The 19,013-nt window shown below is 46.1% G+C and overlaps 1 protein-coding gene across 3 annotated transcripts in view; it reads right to left on the bottom strand.

Moving 5' to 3' along the window:
* The window catches only part of CFAP57 (cilia and flagella associated protein 57), a 169,779-nt gene that overhangs the window by 26,982 nt on the left and 123,784 nt on the right, over nucleotides 1-19,013 (bottom strand). For all 3 annotated transcript variants that reach the window (XM_029618441.1, XM_029618442.1, XM_029618443.1), the window contains one exon: nucleotides 12,867-13,025. In XM_029618441.1, coding sequence (XP_029474301.1) covers nucleotides 12,867-13,025 — 159 coding nt within the window. The remainder of the gene's footprint in view (nucleotides 1-12,866; nucleotides 13,026-19,013) is intronic.

A 19,013-nucleotide genomic window follows, 5' to 3' on the forward strand; every position in this document is an offset into this window, starting at 1 on the left:
CGAAGGGGTGCACAAAGGGGCCTGCCTCCATTGAAGAAATTCTCCGGACAAGAAAACAATGAGAATATCTTAATGCAGGAACTACAACAGGCTTAAGTACCAAGCTTAAATGTTTCTGAGATATTGGAAGAGTCCGAGATCAACCTGGCAAAACCATCAACATTACTGGTGACTTTCATGTTAGAATCTGACAAAGACTGGGAATTCAGAAAATATTTCATGAACAGAAGAATTTTTGGGCTGTAAAGTTCAGATGTTTCCAGATTTATCTCGACAATCCCAAAAGTGTAGAAGACAATTCTTATTGTTAAAACCTCAAGCAGTAGAATTAGGGATATCAGGTTCCATATTAGGAGCTACCACCCAAGAAAGAGATCTATGTGTCATAGTGGATAACATATTGAAATCATAGGTTCAGTGTGCTGCGGCAGTCAAAAAAGCAAACAGAATGTTGGAAATTATTAGAAAGGGAATGGTGAATAAAATGGAAAATGTCATAATGCCTCTGTATCGCTCCATGGTGAAACTGCACCTTGGATACTGTGTACAATTCTGGTCGCCACATCTCAAAAAAGAATTAGGTGCAATGGAGAAGGTACAGAGAATGGCGACCAAAATGATAATGGGAATGGAACAGCTTCCCTATGAGGAAAGACTAAAGAGGTTAGGACTTTTTAGTTTGGAGAAGAGATGGCTGAGGGGGGATATGACAGAGGTGTTTAAAATCATGAGAGGTCTAGAACGGGTAGATGTGAATCGGTTATTTACTCTTTCGGATAATAGAAAGAGTAGGGAGCACTCCATGAAGTTAGCATGTGGCACATTTAAAACTAATCGGAGAAAGTTCTTTTTCACTCAATGCACAATTAAACTCTGGAAATTTTGCCAGAGGATGTGGTTAGTGCAATTAGTGTAGCTGTGTTTAAAAAAGGATAGGATAAGTTCTTGGAGGAGAAGTCCATTACCTGCTATTAATTAAGTTGACTTAGAAAATAGCCACTGCTATTACTAGCAACAGTAGCATGGAGTAAGCTTAGTTTTTGGGTACTTGCCAGGTTCTTTTGGCCTGGATTGACCACTGTTGGAAACAGGATGCTAGGCTTGATGGACCCTTGGTCTGACCCAGTATAGCATGTTCTTATGTTCTTATGTTATTCTGAAATTCCCATGTAAATGTTTAGTAAAACATAGAGATAATGGGGTAGATTTGTAAAAACTACACCTGCATGTACTTTTGTTCGCTCACCAGGCGCAAAAAAAAGTACGCCGGATTTTAATAGATACGTGCGTAGCCGCGCTTATCCTTTAAAATCCGGGCTCAGCACGCGCAAGGCTGCCCAAAATTGGCAGCCTGCGTGCGCCGAGCCGCGCAGCTTGCCTCCGTTCCCTCCAAGGCCGCTACGAAATCAGAGCGGCCTCAGAGGGAACTTTCCTTCCACCCCCCCGCACTTTCCCCTCCCTTCCCCTACCTAACCCACCCCCAGCCCTATCTAAACCCCCCCTACCTTTGTTAGAAAAATTACGCCTGGCTGAGGCAGGCATAACTCATGCGCGCCGGCCAGCCGGCGTGCAATTCCCCGGCCCAGGAGCGGTTTCGGAGGCCTTGGTCACACCCCCAAAACATCCCCGGGCCGGAACCACACCCGCGGCCCCGCCCCCGGGCGATGCGCCACCACGACACGCCCCCGACACACCCTCAGGAAAGCCCCGGGACTTATGCGTGTCCTGGGGCTTGTGCGCGCCGCCGAGCCTATTTAACATAGGCTCGGCACACGCAGAGGGAGGTTGGGGCAGGTTTTCAGGGAGTACGCGCTTATCTTATCTTATCTGACCCAATACGTATATATTTACTCACCCTCGCAGTTAACACAATTCTTAGTGAGTAAGGGTAGACTAGTGTTAGTTCTTCACCAGATCATGCATAACAGAGCTCTTATGATGGGAATTAGATCTCCCAAGAATAATGTAACTGTCCTATAGCTACAATTTCCTGGTTAAATATATATTATATATTCCTGAAATTGTGTAATCATGGATCTTAATTGAGGGCTTGTTAGACAGGTATGATAAAAATGTTATTTCCTGTAATATGTTTGATTGGAGAAACTTTTCTTCTTGTACTACCTGTATTTCTACTCAAGTAATGTTTTCTTGATGTTTAAGCTTGTAAAAGAAAGAAACAGATAATAATAAAAAAAAAAAATTAGCCAAGCGCCGCAAAGAGTTAAGCCCGCTTTGTGCTTTGCCTGTAGAAAAAAATCAAGTTTAATCTACAATTTCAAGCTTATCTTCCGATCTTTCTTTACTTGGGGCCAACAACAGTGGCATTCAAGGATGGTGAGAGTTCGGTATACAGGAAAAACAAAGGAGATAGATACCTTTGGTCTTTTTCAATTCCTTTATTGATGTGGAGACGTAAAAGAATGATATAGCCCGACTCTGGCCGAGTCTCGCCGTGTACTACGGCTGCCTCAGGGGCTTAATTGTACGTTCATGGACTCTTGATTACGAAACAGATATTAACAATATTAGATCTTATCGCTTGCACAGTCAATCATATTCTCGTGAATAGTTCCTGGATTAAACCATCACAGTGGTCATATAATGCAGCAGAAATCAATAATACTCCTTACAGTCCACTTGTGGATACTAGGGATGTGAATCGTTTTCCATATCGTCTTAACGATAGAAATCGTGTGGCAGGGCAAGAAAATCGTCTTAGGCACGATTTTTTAGTTAAAAAATCGTTAAAAATCGTTTTTTTCCGATTAGTGCGCACTAACTCGAGTTAGTGCGCACTAACGGGAGTTAGTGCGCACTAACTGGGAGTTAGTGCGCACTAACTGAAAATGATACAATTTGACACTTTTCAGGTCAGTTAAGGTCAGTTTAGGAATGAATATGTATTCCTATTGGCTGCCCTCTTATTTATTCATGTTACCAAGTTTCCTACTGACAGTATATGGGGGATGGGAAATGGAAACAGTTGGTAGCTTGACAAAACAAGTAATGTGATCAGTCAATGTGACTAGAACTTGTGCCCTAACCCTGATACCAGGGGTATTGTGATCTTCCTGCACACAGTGCCCTATCCCTAATACCAGGGGTGTTGTGATCTTCCTGCACACAGTGCCCTATTCCTGATACTGGGGGTGTTGTGATCTTCCTGCACACAGTGCCCTATTCCTGATACCGGGGGTGTTGTGATCTTCTTGCACACATCCCGATATCAGGGATAGGGCACTTCATGCAGGAAGATCACAACACTCCTGGTATTAATAGGGATAGGGCACTGCATGCAGGAAGATCACAACACTCCTGGTATTAATAGGGATAGGGCACTGCATGCAGGAAGATCACAACACCCCTGGTATCAGGGATAGGGCACTGTGTGCAGGAAGATCACAATACCCCGGAGGAGTGAGGGTCAGGCAGCTCCCCCCTGTCTGTGAAGCCAGCCTCTCACTAGTAATGCAGGGAGGGAGCTGTCTCAGACTTCACCATCCTCCCCCCCCCCCTTACCCACACACCATTCACTAGCTGGGACATGGGGGAAGTCAGGAGTGAGGGTCAGGCAGCTCCCCCCTGTCTGTGAAGCCAGCCTCTCACTAGTAATGCAGGGAGGGAGCTGTCTCAGACTTCACCATCCACCCCCCACCCCCCCTCACCCACACACCATTCACTAGCTGGGACATGGGGGAAGTCAGGAGTGAGGGGCAGGCAGCTCCCCCCTGTCTGTGAAGCCAGCCTCTCACTAGTAATGCAGGGAGGGAGCTGTCTCAGACTTCACCATCCTCCCCCCCCCCCTCACCCACACACCATTCACTAGCTGGGACATGGGGGAAGTCAGGAGTGAGGGTCAGGCAGCTCCCCCCTGTCTGTGAAGCCAGCCTCTCACTAGTAATGCAGGGAGGGAGCTGTCTCAGACTTCACCATCCTCCCCCCCCCCTCACCCACACACCATTCACTAGCTGGGACATGGGGGAAGTCAGGAGTGAGGGTCAGGCAGCTCCCCCCTGTCTGTGAAGCCAGCCTCTCACTAGTAATGCAGGGAGGGAGCTGTCTCAGACTGGTATCAGGGTTAGGGCACTGTGTGCAGGAAGATCACAACACTCCTGGTATTAATAGGGATAGGGCACTGTAAGAGATGACTGTAGTAGATTGAATAAAGATCTGATGTTTCTGCTCTCCTCACACCAAACAAAAACAACACACAAGCAGAGAAGCCCTTCTTACAAAGCTGAGCTAGTGAGTTAAGTAGGAGGAAAAGTAAACATACTGGTGCCAGTGTGGCTACTTAAAAAATACACTTACCAACAATCAATTACATATATTTGAACTGTGTACAGTTCCAGCCAGGACCACCTTTCTAAAATGCACAGTGATTGGCAAATTCAACATGCACTAGCATTTCAGGTGCCTGCTAACAAAAATAATAAACAAACAAGTTCTAGTCACGTGAGTGCTGATCATTACATTACTTTTTTTGTCAAGCTTCCAACTGTTTCCATTTCACATCCCCCCAACCATATTGGTAACATCAATAGATAAGAGCACAGCCAGCCAATAGGAATACATACATACATATTCATTCCTAAGTGACCTTTACTGACCTGGGAAGTGTGAACACTTTGTTTCATTTTCTGTTGGTGTTCGTTAGTTTCCAGTTCCATTTCCCATCCCCCCAACCATCACCTCAGTGGTAACCTTGGTAATATCAATAGATAAGAGGGCAGCCAGCCAATAGGAACACATATTCATTCCTAACTGACCTTCAGTGACCTGGAAAGTGTTTATTTGTATCATTTTCAGTTAGTGCGCACTAAATCGAGTTAGTGCGCACTAACGGGGAGTTAGTGCACACTAACTCGAGTTAGTGCGCACTAACACGATTTAACGATTTTTAACGATAAATCGTTAGAATTTCTATTGTATCGTGTTCTATAACGATTTAAGACGATATAAACATTATCGGACGATAATTTTAATCGTTGAAAAACGATTCACATCCCTAGTGGATACAGGTCTCCACTTGTAACAACAAACAAAACATTCTTGAATACTCTGCTTACTTGATACGTTTGCTTAGAGTCAGTTCTGAGCTTATAATGAATCATTAGGATGTGGACAATTTTATTTGCATAAAAATTGTTTTAAAAAAATATAAAAGTGGACCTAATAATTTTCAGCATACTACTGGGGTATTAGCTGAAAGTTTGGTGGTCCTAGAAATATAAATAATTATTTTCTTTACATGCTCAGGAATAAGTTGACTTAAATAACTGGGGACATTGTTTTGTTGTCTTTATGATTTCAGGTTGTCCCTGGATTTTAAGCACTTAGGGGCTTTTTTGTTTGTGATTTATCTTGTAAATCACTCAGAGCATGTGCGTGAAGCAATTAAGAAATGTTAATAAACAAACAAATAATTCAAGCCTGGGGACAAGGTCTGGCTTAGCAACCACCACACTCAGCTCCAATTACCATCTATGTACCTCGCTCCCAGATACATTGGGTCTTTCCCCATCCTCGGGCAAACTGGTCTCATGACCTATCAACTACATCTGCCTACTTCCTTGGGAGTCCACAATGTCTTCCACGTCTCCTTCCTGAAACCACTAGTTCTCTCATTGTCCTCAAGGAAACCGCCCAAACTACAAGAAATTTCCTCTGAGGACAATACCTTCTATCAGGTTGATGGGGCAAGAAATGGGAGTACCTTAACTCCTGGGAGGGCTATGGCCCACAAGAGAACACCTGGGAGCCCGCTTCCAATATTCTAGATAAGAATCTCCTGGGAGAATTCCATGCAAAGCATCTCAGGAAACCTAGACCTTCAGGGAGGTGGTTTAGAGGAGGAGGTACTGTTACGTTTGGCAGACTGCGGGCTCATTCCCCATCCCGCCGCCCTTACCTGCTGGCCAGCCCCGGCTTCGTGGTCTCTCAACACCGCATTTCCCCGGCTGCTCATGACGGCCCCTGCATGGCCTACTTCTTGGAGCATGGTAAAAAGCCATGGCGCACTGCTTCAGCCATCCTCTTCTCGGTGTGGCAGGATGCCGCGGGGATATCAGGGCCTGGGTAATCCTCCCGGAAGCTATCTCCTCCGCCTCTGTAAGTGCACGCACAGCCGATTCCTCCATATTTAAAGAGCCAGTTGCGGGAATGGTGAGGCGGCGCCCTCTGACAACATCACAAGCTGGATCGATATAAGGCTGCTCCAGATGCTCCTCCAGTGCCTTGGCAATATGTTGACTCCTCCTGGAGTAGTGCTTTGCATGCATTCCTGTTTCTTGATCCTGCATCCTGTCCTCACTGTGGTTCCTGAGTCCGTGGCTGCCTTCCTTTTTCCTGTGTTCTGGTCATCTCTCTGGTTCCCTTCATCTATGAGCATTGTCCCTCTTGTCTGTCTTCAGGGCTCCTCTGTGTTCCTAAGGCCCCTGTCTTCCTCCTTGTTGTTTGTCTTCTTGGACTGATCTTCTGATTTGACCTTGGACCAGAACCTGACTTTGCCTGACCTCCGCCTGCCTTCAACCTCTACTTTGTCCCAACCCTGCAGCTTGTCACCTGTCCAGATTGTGGCCTGACCCATTTCTGTTCTTGCTGTCCTGGCCAGCTTCATCTACCCAGCAAGGATCTTTACCTCCACAGAGGCCCGCGCCTAAGTCCAGCCAATCCCAGCACCCGAGGGCTCTACCTAAGGGGAACGAGGACTGGTATTTGTAAAGTTCCTGTTGGGCCTCTGCACCCACCAATTCTGCATGCCAACAGTGGGGACCTGCAGGGCTCCTCTCTGCAGGTTGCGTCAACTCTGCCTTGACCTAAGGCTCCACATTTCCAACAAAATGTTAGCATCAATAGCCTGGTTCAACCCTGGTTAAAGTAGATCCCATCCTTTCGGAATAGTCTCCCCCTTTTCCAAAATATTGCCCAGTTCCTAACAAATCTATAACCTGCTTCCCTGCACCACTGCCTCATCTCACATTCTCAGAATTGCTTCCTGTTCCATCACAGTATCCTAAAGGCAGACAGAGCTCCTGAGTCTCAGTTCATGGATTGCTGGAGGTAAACCATTTTAGGGATGTGAATCGTTTTAGGACGATTAAAATTATCGTCCGATAATTTTAATATCGTCTTAAACCGTTATGGAACACAATACAATAGAGATTCTAACGATTTATCGTTATAAATCGTTAGAATCGTGAGCCGGCACACTAAAACCCCCTAAAACCCACCCCCGACCCTTTAAATTAAATCCCCCACCCTCCCGAACCCCCCCCAAATGACTTAAATAACCTGCGGGTCCAGCGGCGGTCCGGAATGGCAGCGGTCCGGAACGGGCTCCTGCTCCTGAATCTTGTTGTCTTCAGCCGGCGCCATTTTCCAAAATGGCGCCGAAAAATGGCGGCGGCCATAGACGAACACGATTGGACGGCAGGAGGTCCTTCCGGACCCCCGCTGGACTTTTGGCAAGTCTCGTGGGGGTCAGGAGGCCCCCCACAAGCTGGCCAAAAGTTCCTGGAGGTCCAGCGGGGGTCAGGGAGCGATTTCCCGCCGCGAATCGTTTTCGTACGGAAAATGGCGCCGGCAGGAGATCGACTGCAGGAGGTTGTTCAGCGAGGCGCCGGAACCCTCGCTGAACGACCTCCTGCAGTCGATCTCCTGCCGGCGCCATTTTCCGTACGAAAATGATTCGCGGCGGGAAATCGCTCCCTGACCCCCGCTGGACCTCCAGGAACTTTTGGCCAGCTTGTGGGTGGCCTCCTGACCCCCACGAGACTTGCCAAAAGTCCAGCGGGGGTCCGGAAGGACCTCCTGCCGTCCAATCGTGTTCGTCTATGGCCGCTGCCATTTTTCGGCGCCATTTTGGAAAATGGCGCCGGCTGAAGACAACAAGATTCAGGAGCAGGAGCCCGTTCCGGACCGCTGCCGTTCCGGACTGCCGCTGGACCCGCAGGTTATTTAAGTCATTTGGGGGGGTTCGGGAGGGTGGGGGATTTAATTTAAAGGGTCGGGGGTGGGTTTTAGGGGGTTTTAATGTGCCAGTTTTGCGATTTTTCGATTTTTCGATTTTTCACGATTTTTCACGATATTTTACCCCCCCAAACGGCAACAATACGATTCCCTCCCCCTCCCAGCCGAAATCGATCGTTAAGACGATCGAGGACACGATTCACATCCCTAAACCATTTACTAATAGAAGCAGTCTCTTTTGTCCTCAACCTTCCATTTAGACTTCTTGATTAATTCTCTTCTGGATCATGGCTTGCCTTGGCTTTGCTTCTTAGCTGAATTTTTGCATAAGGGTTTTACTGGGTGGACAGGTAGTATAGAGATTGCATATACTCAAGCTTTTTCCTGGATCACTAAGTCTTGCCCTAATCAGGATTTCCTGAAGGATTACAAATCCACTTTTATTTTTAATCTGCTATTCTAATATTTGTCCACAGCAATTCACAACATCAATCATAAAACAGAGTAAATTACACAGGCTCTGGGCTTAAGGTCCTATCCATTACATTCTCAGCCAGCCATGTCTTGGCTCGTCATGAACACACTGCTAGTATGAAAGTACAAAAATCAACTAAAGGAGGGAGAACAAAATGGTGTCGGTAAGAGAGGACAAGTTTGTTTGAGCTCCTGGTTTTGAATCGTTTGTCGTCTTCCTATTGCCTTTAAATAGCTATGCCCTACACCAAAAGAAAGGGGAAGGTAAGGGAGGGAACCTCAACCCCCCTTAAACCTACCCCAGTTGAAACGAGAATCCGAGAATTCTTCAGCGCAGTGGGTGAATCTCCAGGAGAGTAGGCTAGGACACCAGGGGGGGAGCAGACCCGGTGTTCCTCGACGAGTTATCTTTGAGCCCTGGAGCGCCGGCTACCCCTTCCCATCCTGCCCGAGTAGGCGCTCTGGACCCAGTGGAACTCTTGCTGCTGGTGATGCAGCATACAGAGGAAACGGTCGAGGCAAGCTTTTCAGCAGGCGCAACGGGGCAGACTCAAGGCGAAAGGACTTAATCGCCCTGAGAGAGTTGAACATCGGCATGTTGAGCGGGGGAGGCAGTTCTCTACCATTGACTACCACCGCGGGAAGGAGCCAGACGGAACAGCCTGGATCTGTGGAATTGATGCGAGGTACAACGGTAAATCCTATAGAGATTAACTTTTAAATAAACCTGAAAATGTTACTTTGGACCCTTTGTGGAACGGAATATCCACTCTTGAAAATGCTATTATTTCTCTAATGGTGATGATAAAAGGCTTTCACGATCAATTTAACACAGTTAATTCTGTTGTACTAGTGAATTCAACTAAAATACAAGAGATGGACGTACAAATCAACTACAAACGGGTTTAATTCAAGGAGACTCTAGGCTAGAGAAAAGAATGGAATCTCTGGAAAATAATCTTAGATATAACAACCTAAGAATAATTAATTTCCCAAAATGCAAATTTGTATCTCCCAGAGAACAACCTAAGAAGTTCTTTCAAGAAATATTATCTATTGCCAGTGGTGAAATGCCTAAAATTCTAAAAGCCTATTTTCCACCTGGGCCGGAGCAAAAAAGTGGTGGAGTGACGGGGGACAGTGAAGATCAAGGGAGACTTCCGGAGTCACCATCACCATTAGAAGACCTGACAGGATTTCTTGAAACGACACAAGAGGAACAAATTGAGAAGAGAGGGGTACTGCTTGTGAAATTTGCAACACCTGAGGAAAGGGACATGATATTGAAGAGTTTCTTTCAAAAAAGAAACAAGCTTTATTTAGGTAGGAAAATATGGATTTTTCCAGATATTATAAAAATAACTCAACAACAAAGAAATACATTTCTCACTCTATGTCCTAGAGCGTGCCAAATTGGTGCAAAGATAATGATAACATTTCCTTATAAATGTGTACTTAATTTTGAAAATAATAGATATGTGTTCATGGAGCCAGATCAATTGGAAACTTTCTTAAATTCTAGAAGTGTATCCAGACCAGAGCTGTCTAGTTGTACCAGTATAAATTAGGAATCCCATTAATCTCTTTGCATAGGAATTAGTAATTCTGCTCTTAGGGCCTGATTTTCAAAAGCATTTACATGCTTAAAAATGGGTTTTACATGTGTAAATGCACTTTATGCATGTAAGTGGGCTTTTGAAAATTGCAACTATATATAACATTGAATTGTCCATAGGATTTACCTGCATAAGTGCGCTTTACGCAGGTAAATGGCTTTTGAAAATTGTTACAATAGTAGTCATATTTACATGTGTAAACCGTTTTGAAAATTACCCCCTTATAGTTCAATTTTTTTCTCCCCTGATTGCATAGTAAAATCAGGTAGAATAAGGAGAATATTTTTGCATAACATTATATATCTACTTTGATTACTTTAATTGATTTTCTTAATAGCCTATGCATATTTCTTTATATGTTTCTGTATGATTTTGTTTACAATTCTATCTGGAATATATGGCATGTATTTAATGCATATGTTTAATTTTGAAATTTCAATAAAGAGAAAATTAAAAAAAAAATCAACTAAAGGAATGAGTAATAAGAGAAGCTCCCAAGGCCTGATTGGCAGAGAATCAGAGAAAAGCTCTCACCAGCAAGTGCTTAAGGATGGAAATGAGGCAGCTGACCTGGCACTGCCTCCATTGCAGAATCCCATCGCAGCCAGTGTAAAGTTAGCTTTACCAGTTAAATTCAGGAGAAGAAAGGAATATTGCTGCTAAAATTGAGCATCTTGCTTTTCAATAGGTCAATTCCCCACACAAGTTCTCATTTCCCGCTTCCTTTCCTTACTCTCTTCTCTGCTCCCTATTTTCACTCCAAGTTGAACAGATCTTCATTCCAAACCATCTTCTTTCACTGCTCTGTTTTCTTGTTCCCCACAGGATTTCCCATTCCTTCTCCTCGATCGTGTGCCACAAATGTCGACCTTCACCACATTCATGCTTTATTCATCACAAATTAACTGATCGATACTCTAAGGCCGCGGTAGAAACAGTGCGGCAGTGCCAGGCGCACCCTCGTTCCCCGCACGCACAGTTCTCGTCACCTACCGCTCGATACTCTCTTCAAATTGCATGCAAATGCATGCCGCGGCTGCGAAGCGTTAGGCAAGCATTAGGCCCGCGCAACCCATTTTACTGTATAGAGCGCCTATACAGTATCCTGGGTGCGCGGGCCTAACGCTTCACGGCCGCGCTGGTATCTGTCATTTCAAATGACATTTGAAATGACAGATACCAGGAAGTGGACAGTTATGTTCTCCGATGCTCGGCAAACTTTCCCCCAGCCCCCGCTCACCTGTCCTGGCCGCGTCCGGTCTCCGGTGCAGCCCCAGTCCTGTCCCCTCCTCCCGAAGCAAAAAAAAAAACCCGAAAAAGTAGCAAGAGAGCGAGGGGAGAGAAGGGCAATCCTAGGCTCGGGCCTGCTAGTCCCTTCTCCTCTCCTCCCGAAGCAGGGCGCAAAAAGCAGCCTTGCTCCGGGAGGAGGGGGGGGGGGGCAGTTTAAAGCGACGAAGCGACTTACTTTTGCAGCCCCCCCCTCCGGACATCGGCGATGACCACAGCTCCAGCCTCCAGCTGTCAGACAGACGCATCGCACGTGGGAAAGCGGCCCCTATGCGTGCAATTGGCTGCTCAAGACGTGACGTCACGACGTTTGGCGTCACGGCATGTGACGTCACGTCTTGAGAAGCCAATTGCACGCATAGGGGCCGCTTTCCCACGTGCGATGCGTCTGTCTGACAGCTGGAGGCTGGAGCCGCGGTCGTCGCCGATGTCCGGAGGGGGGGGGGGGGGCTGCGGCGCAAGGAGAGAAGACGCAACTTACTCCAGCCAGCCCCCACTTCAGCAGCTCCCCTTCGGCAGCTCCCCTATGGCGGAGACGGCAGTGTAAAGCGAGACGGACCTTCGGCGGAGACGGCACTGTAAAGCGAGACAGACCGCGGCGCAAGGAGAGGAGGAGAGAGAAGACGCAACTTACTCCAGCCAGCCCTCCTCCGGACAGCGGCTCCTCTGCCTCCCAGCTGCCGGCGAAGATAGACGCCTGAACGGGTAGGCCCCTCGTGCAATTTCATGCGACGTCACGCCTTGAGGTCAAATTGCACGAGGGGCCTACCCGTTCGGGCGTCTATCTTCGCCGGCAGCTGGGAGGCAGAGGAGCCGCTGTCCGGAGGAGGGCTGGCTGGAGTAAGTTGCGTCTTCTCTCTCCTCCTCTCCTTGCGCCGCGGTCTGTCTCGCTTTACAGTGCCGTCTCCGCCGTGGTCCGTCTCGCTTTACACTGCCGTCTCCGCCGAAGGGGGGCTGCCGAAGGGGAGCTGCCGAAGTGGGGCCGCATTGGATTTTTTTTTTTCGCTTTTTTTTTGCTTCGGGAGGAGGGAGAGGACTGGGGCTACACCGGAGACCGGCACCCATGGACGCGACCAGGGCAGGTGAGCGGGGGCTGGGGGAAAGTTTGCCGCTTACCCTTACTCCTGCCTCTAATGCAGGGGTAGGGGTAGGCGGTAAACTAACAGGTTAAACGTGCGGCAAATCGGCAGGGAAAAAAAGCGATAGTCGGAGCGCGCGTCACAGTATCAGAGGGGAATAGCTAATTCCTTCATTATACAGCTAATTCGTTCATTTACATATCATATACATGCTGCGTGCGGAAAGGGTTATGCGTCTGTTTTAAGAAGCGCTAAGGACGCGTGAAATTGGAGACTGTATCGCTGGATCGCCTTACGCGTCCGAATTGTGCGCTCCCAGCACATTACAGACGGGAAATCTTCAACCGCACGTTACAGTATCGAGCTGTAAGTAAATGTAACTTCCCTTCTTGCCCTGGTTTCCTGCACTGAAATGATAAAACAAGCTGCTCGTCACCTTGTCCTGAATTGTCTCATCTCGTTCATGGATTTCTTTTTTCAGGCCCAGAATATCCTTTTCCAAAGATTTGATGATGCCCTGAAGCTTCTGATGCTCCACTTTCATTTTTTCTATGTCAGTGTTACGTTCTTCAATCTCCTTCTGCAAGCTGCTGAACTGGAAAGAGAGAGAGAGAAGTAAAAAGATTTCAAGATCAGATGGATTCCCAGTCATGAACGCCTACAATGGTAGAAAAGGTACAAGCCTCATTCAGATGCCCAGTTTTATGCGGTATACTACCCTGTTTCCCCGAAAATAAGACAGTGTCTTATATTAATTTTTGCTACCAAAGATGCACTAGGCCTTATTTTCAGGGGATGTCTTATTTTTCCATGAAGAAGAATTCACATAGAGGTAGATCTTAAAAAAATACGCGATCGTGTACTTTTGTTCGCGCACCAGGCGCAAACAAAAGTACGCTGGATTTTATAAGATACGCGCGTATCTTATAAAATCCGGGATCGGCGCGCGCAAGGCTGCCGATTTTGGGCAGCCTTGCGCACGCCGAGCCGCGCAGCCTGTCACCGTTCCCTCCGAGGCCGCTCCGAAATCGGAACGGCCTAGGAGGGAACTTTCTTTCGCCCTCTCCTCACCTTCCCCTCCCTTCCCCTACCTAACCCACCCCCCTGGCCCTATCTAAACCCCCCCCTACCTTTATCCATGGATTTACGCCTCAGTCGTCTCTTCTCCAAGCTGAAAAGTCCTAACCTCTTTAGTCTTTCCGCATAGGGGAGCTGTTCCATTCCCCTTATCATTTTGGTAGCCCTTCTCTGTACCTTCTCCATCGCAATTATATCTTTTTTGAGATGCGGCGACCAGAATTGTACACAGTATTCAAGGTGCGGTCTCACCATGGAGTTATACAGAGGCATTATGACATTTTCCGTTTTATTCATCATTCCTTTTCTAATAATTCCCAACATTCTGTTTGCTTTTTTGACTGCCGCAGCACACTGTACCGACGATTTCAATGTGTTATCCACTATGACACCTAGATCTCTTTCTTGGGTTGTAGCACCTAATATGGAACCCAACATTGTGTAATTACAGCAAGGGTTATTTTTCCCTATATGCATCACCTTGCACTTATCCACATTAAATTTCATCTGCCATTTGGATGCCCAATTTTCCAGTCTCACAAGGTCTTCCTGCAATTTATCACAATCTGCTTGTGATTTAACTACTATGAATAATTTTGTGTCATCTGCAAATTTGATTATCTCACTCGTCGTATTTCTTTCCAAAACATTTATAAATATATTGAAAAGTAAGGGTCCCAATACAGATCCCTGAGGCACTCCACTGTCCACTCCCTTCCACTGAGAAAATTGCCCATTTAATCCTACTCTCTGTTTCCTGTCTTTTAGCCAGTTTGCAATCCATGAAAGGACATCGCCACCTATCCCATGACTTTTTACTTTTCCTAGAAGCCTCTCATGAGGAACTTTGTCAAACGCCTTCTGAAAATCCAAGTATACTATATCTACCGGCTCACCTTTATCCACATGTTTATTAACTCCTTCAAAAAAGTGAAGCAGATTTGTGAGGCAAGATTGCCCTGGGTAAAGCCATGCTGACTTTGTTTCCATTAAACCATGTCTTTCTATATGTTCTGTGATTTTGATGTTTAGAACACTTTCCACTATTTTTCCTGGCACTGAAGTCAGGCTAACTGGTCTGTAGTTTCCCGGATCGCCCCTGGAGCCCTTTTTAAATATTGGGGTTACATTTGCTATCCTCCAGTCTTCAGGTACAATGGATGATTTTAATGATAAGTTACAAAGTTTTACTAATAGGTCTGAAATTTCATTTTTTAGTTCCTTCAGAACTCTGGGGTGTATACCATCCGGTCCGGGTGATTTACTACTCTTCAGTTTGTCAATCAGGCCTACCACATCTTCTAGGTTCTCCGTGATTTGATTCAGTCCATCTGAATCATTGCCCATGAAAACCTTCTCCATTACGGGTACCTCCCCAACATCCTCTTCAGTAAACACCGAAGCAAAGAAATCATTTATCTTTCCGCGATAGCCTTATCTTCTCTAAGTGCCCCTTTAACCCCTCGATCATCTAACGGTCCAACTGACTCCTTCACAGGCTTTTTGCTTCGGATATATTTTAAAAAGTTTTTACTGTGAGTTTTGCCTCTACAGCCAATTTCTTTTCAAATTCTCTCTTAGCCTGTCTTATCAATGTCTTACATTTAACTTGCCAATGTTTAAGCTTTATCCTATTTTCTTCTGTTGGATCCTTCTTCCAATTTTTGAATGAAGATCTTTTGGCTAAAATAGCTTCTTTCACCTCCCCTTTTAACCATGCCGGTAATCGTTTTGCCGCCTTTCCACCTTTCTTAATGTGTGGAATACATCTGGACTGTGCTTCTAGAATGGTATTTTTTAACAATGACCATGCCTCTTGGACATTTTTTACTTTTGTAGCTGCTCCTTTCAGTTTTTTTCTAACAATTTTTCTCATTTTATCAAAGTTTCCCTTTTGAAAGTTTGGCACGAGAGCCTTGGATTTGCACACTGTTCCTTTTCCAGTCATTAAATCAAATTTGATCATATTATGATCACTATTGCCAAGCAGCCCCACCACCGTTACCTCTCTCACCAAGTCCTGTGCTCCACTGAGAATTAGATCTAAAAATGCTCCCTCTCTTGTCGGTTCCTGAACCAATTGCTCCATAAAGCTATCATTTATTCCATCCAGGAACATTATCTCTCTAGCGTGACCCGATGATACATTTACCCAGTCAATATTGGGGTAATTGAAGTCTCCCATTATTACTGCACTACCAATTTGGTTAGCTTCCCTAATTTCTCTTAGCATTTCACTGTCCGTCTCAGCATCTTGACCAGGTGGACGGTAGTATACCCCTATCACTATAGTCTTCCCCGACACACAAGGGATTTCTACCCATGTTTCCCGAGGGTGACAGAGGCCACTATTGGTACTATTTCTATCTCTGATCACGTTCCTGTGACGGCAACAATACAATGTGGATCCAGGGCTCGCCCTCCATTCTCCTGGCGCATGCGTCTCGATTTATATCTGGACAAAGTATTCCAGACTTATTTACAAAATCAATGGCTGGAATACCTAAAACATAACGCGACCCCAGATATGAGCATCGCGACTGTGTGGGAGGCTGGTAAGGTTGTGATGCGAGGTGCAATAATAGCGTATGTGGCTATTATTGATAATAATAGCCACATACTATTGATAATAATAGCGTATGTGGCTATTATTGATCTCCCATTTCTGTTATTGTTTAATTCTGTCCTATCTTCCGACATCCATGTTATTACTCTCCCTGTTTTAATGTAACTTCTCATTTCTACTTATACGTTAATTGGTTTCCCCATGTTTTAATGTAAACCGGTACGATAAGACCTGGTCTTGAGTGTCGGTATAGTAAAAGAAGTTAAATAAAATAAATAAATAAATGTGGCTAGAGCAAATAAAAAATGCAATGCTGAAATTCTGAGGTTAACTGCTGTTCTTAAACAAGCTCAACAACAACATATGACCTCCATGACGGGGGAGTCCAAGGCGGTGGCTGACAGGGCTAGGGCTGCTCTTAATGGTTTACTACACCAAAGGGCATCTAAATCGCTCCGTTACTATCAGTATCACTTATATAAACAAGGGAACAGGGCAGGTAGACTGATGACCCACCTTATTCGGCCTAGGGGGCAACGGGCAGCCGTAACAGGGATTAGGGATAGCCAGGGAGTCCACTTGAATACCTCACCTGACATTGCCCGTAGATTTCAGGACTATTATGTCTCTTTATGGCTCTAAGCCTATGGCAGCTGATGTTGCTGAGTCCCTCTTTCAGGGGATCTCATGGCCCTCGCTAACTGTAGATCAGATTACTGCATTGAACAGCCCTATCACTGAGGGGGAAATCTGTGCTGTTATTTCCAAGCTTAAATTGGGCAAGGCAGCGGGCTATGATGGGCTAGGCTCCGAATTTTACAAGATATTGAAATTTTCAGTCTTGTTCCCGTTGCAGAAATATTATGCAGACCTTTTGTTCACTGACAGCCTGGCTGAGGACTCTAACCGGTCTGTCACTGTCGTTCTCCCAAAGCCAGGAAAAGATCCCTTGGAGGTGGGTTCTCATAGACCCATTTCCTTATTAAACTTAGATGTTAAAATCCTGGCAGCTGTCCTGGCGGCCCCTCCTTATTCATAAGAGATCAGACGGGGTTTGTTAAGGGGTGACAGGGGGTCTGCAATGTTCGGCGCTTGCTGGCGGTATTAAGCTATCAATCGATACCGGAGGCCCTGGGTTTGAGTCTGGATGCGGAAAAGGCATTTGATTCCTTAACCTAGGAATACATGTTCTGGGCTCTGCAACGTTACGGCTTCTCAGGGGCCTATCTCCAATGGCTGAAGGCTCTTTATTGTAACCCTAGCGCCACTATTTTGCTTAATGGGGGATCCACCGACCCTTTTCCTTTACACTGCGGAGTACGGCAGGGGTGTCCCCTTTCCCCATTGCTATTTGTGTTGGCATTAGAACCCCTGGCTATTCGGCTAAGAGGAGACCCGGGATTCACTGGGATTAGTGTAGATGGCCACCCTTTGAAGACTGCTTTGTTTGCAGATGACATCCTTATGTTTGTGGGACGACCCCGCATCAGTGTGCCTACTATTATTCACCTTTTTGATCAGTTTCGACTGGTGGCGGGGCTGAAAATCAATTATGGAAAGTCAGAGGCTTTGGCCCTAAATGCTCACCTGCCTGGATCCTGGGACGGTCCCTTTCCTTTTCAGTGGGCCCCTGGCAAGATCAAATATCTGGGCGTCTGGATACCCCGAAAGCTGGCACAGCTTTATGAGTTAAATATTGCCCCATGTCTCCTTAAGCTTCGGGCGCAGCTGCAGCTCTGGACCCCATTGCCACTCTCCCTATTTGGTAGAAGTGCTCTTATTAAAATGGTAATGGTGCCACGGCTTCTCTATCTGCTGCACATGATACCCTGTTAGTTGAGAGCTGGGGATCTTCGGCAATTGTGCGCTAGTTTACAAAAGTTTTTGTGGAAGGGGAAACGGGCTCGGTTGGCTTATGCGGTCCTGGAGCACCCCCGGGAGCAGGGAGGGCTTAATTTACCGGATTTTAGACTCTATAATGTGGCTTGTCAGTTGCGGTATGTGGGTGAATGGATTACAGAAACTGACTCTTATTGTGATTCAGGGATGTTACATAAGATGTCTCAACCTAGCTCCCCTTTAAGTATTATTCAGATGTGCCCGGGGTTGCAGAGTATCATGGCATACCCTCGAATATTTTTACAACCTTGTATCCGACCCTGGCGCTGATTGCGGCAACAGTGGGGCTTGAGGGGCATAGCCTCCCTTTTTTTACTTTTTCTAGGGAATGCAAGTTTTGTGCCGGGAGGGATAGCCGGGCTGTATTCCAGGCTTGGGCTGACAATGGGGTGGTATACATATTTCATTTGTTTGAACCCGATTTCCATGTCCTCCAAGATTTTGCTACTCTGACATGCACATTTCAACTGCCTACTAAGTACTTTTATGCGTACCTGCAAGCCCGTCATTATATTCAATCCCTCGCATGGTCTGTAGAGGAACTGACAGCGGAAATGAAGTTTGCTACTAAGGTTTTTGACACTGCCTGCCTCCATAATACAATTACTGGATGGAAAAAATTAGGGCAGTCCTTGGGCCATTCAGGCTAATTACAGCATCTTACAACTCGTTGGACTGCCTTTTTGGACTCTCAGTTGGCCGCGTCCTACCGGAAGAGCTGCTTTACGGCTCTTTACCAGTTATTGCCAGATGAGGGGCTGCGTGAGGTCCAATTCAAAATTCTTCATAATATTTTCTGTGATGATGTTCGCCAATTTCATATGAAGCTTACCCAGTCTTCTTTATGTAGCCGGTGTGGCGTTGTTGAGGGTAACTTATATCATCGTTTGTTGGCATGCCCGCACGTGGCACTTTTTTGGAAGTCAGTCCTTGACGTGATTAATAAAAGTACTGGTATTGTCCTCCCTCATACGGGTCATCTTTTGATGGCACACCAACAGTTCTCTCAGGTTCCTGGTATGCGTTCCAAAGCAAGATTTG

The sequence above is a fragment of the Rhinatrema bivittatum genome, chromosome 10, assembly GCF_901001135.1.
Source record: "Rhinatrema bivittatum chromosome 10, aRhiBiv1.1, whole genome shotgun sequence".
Lineage (NCBI taxonomy): Eukaryota > Metazoa > Chordata > Amphibia > Gymnophiona > Rhinatrematidae > Rhinatrema > Rhinatrema bivittatum.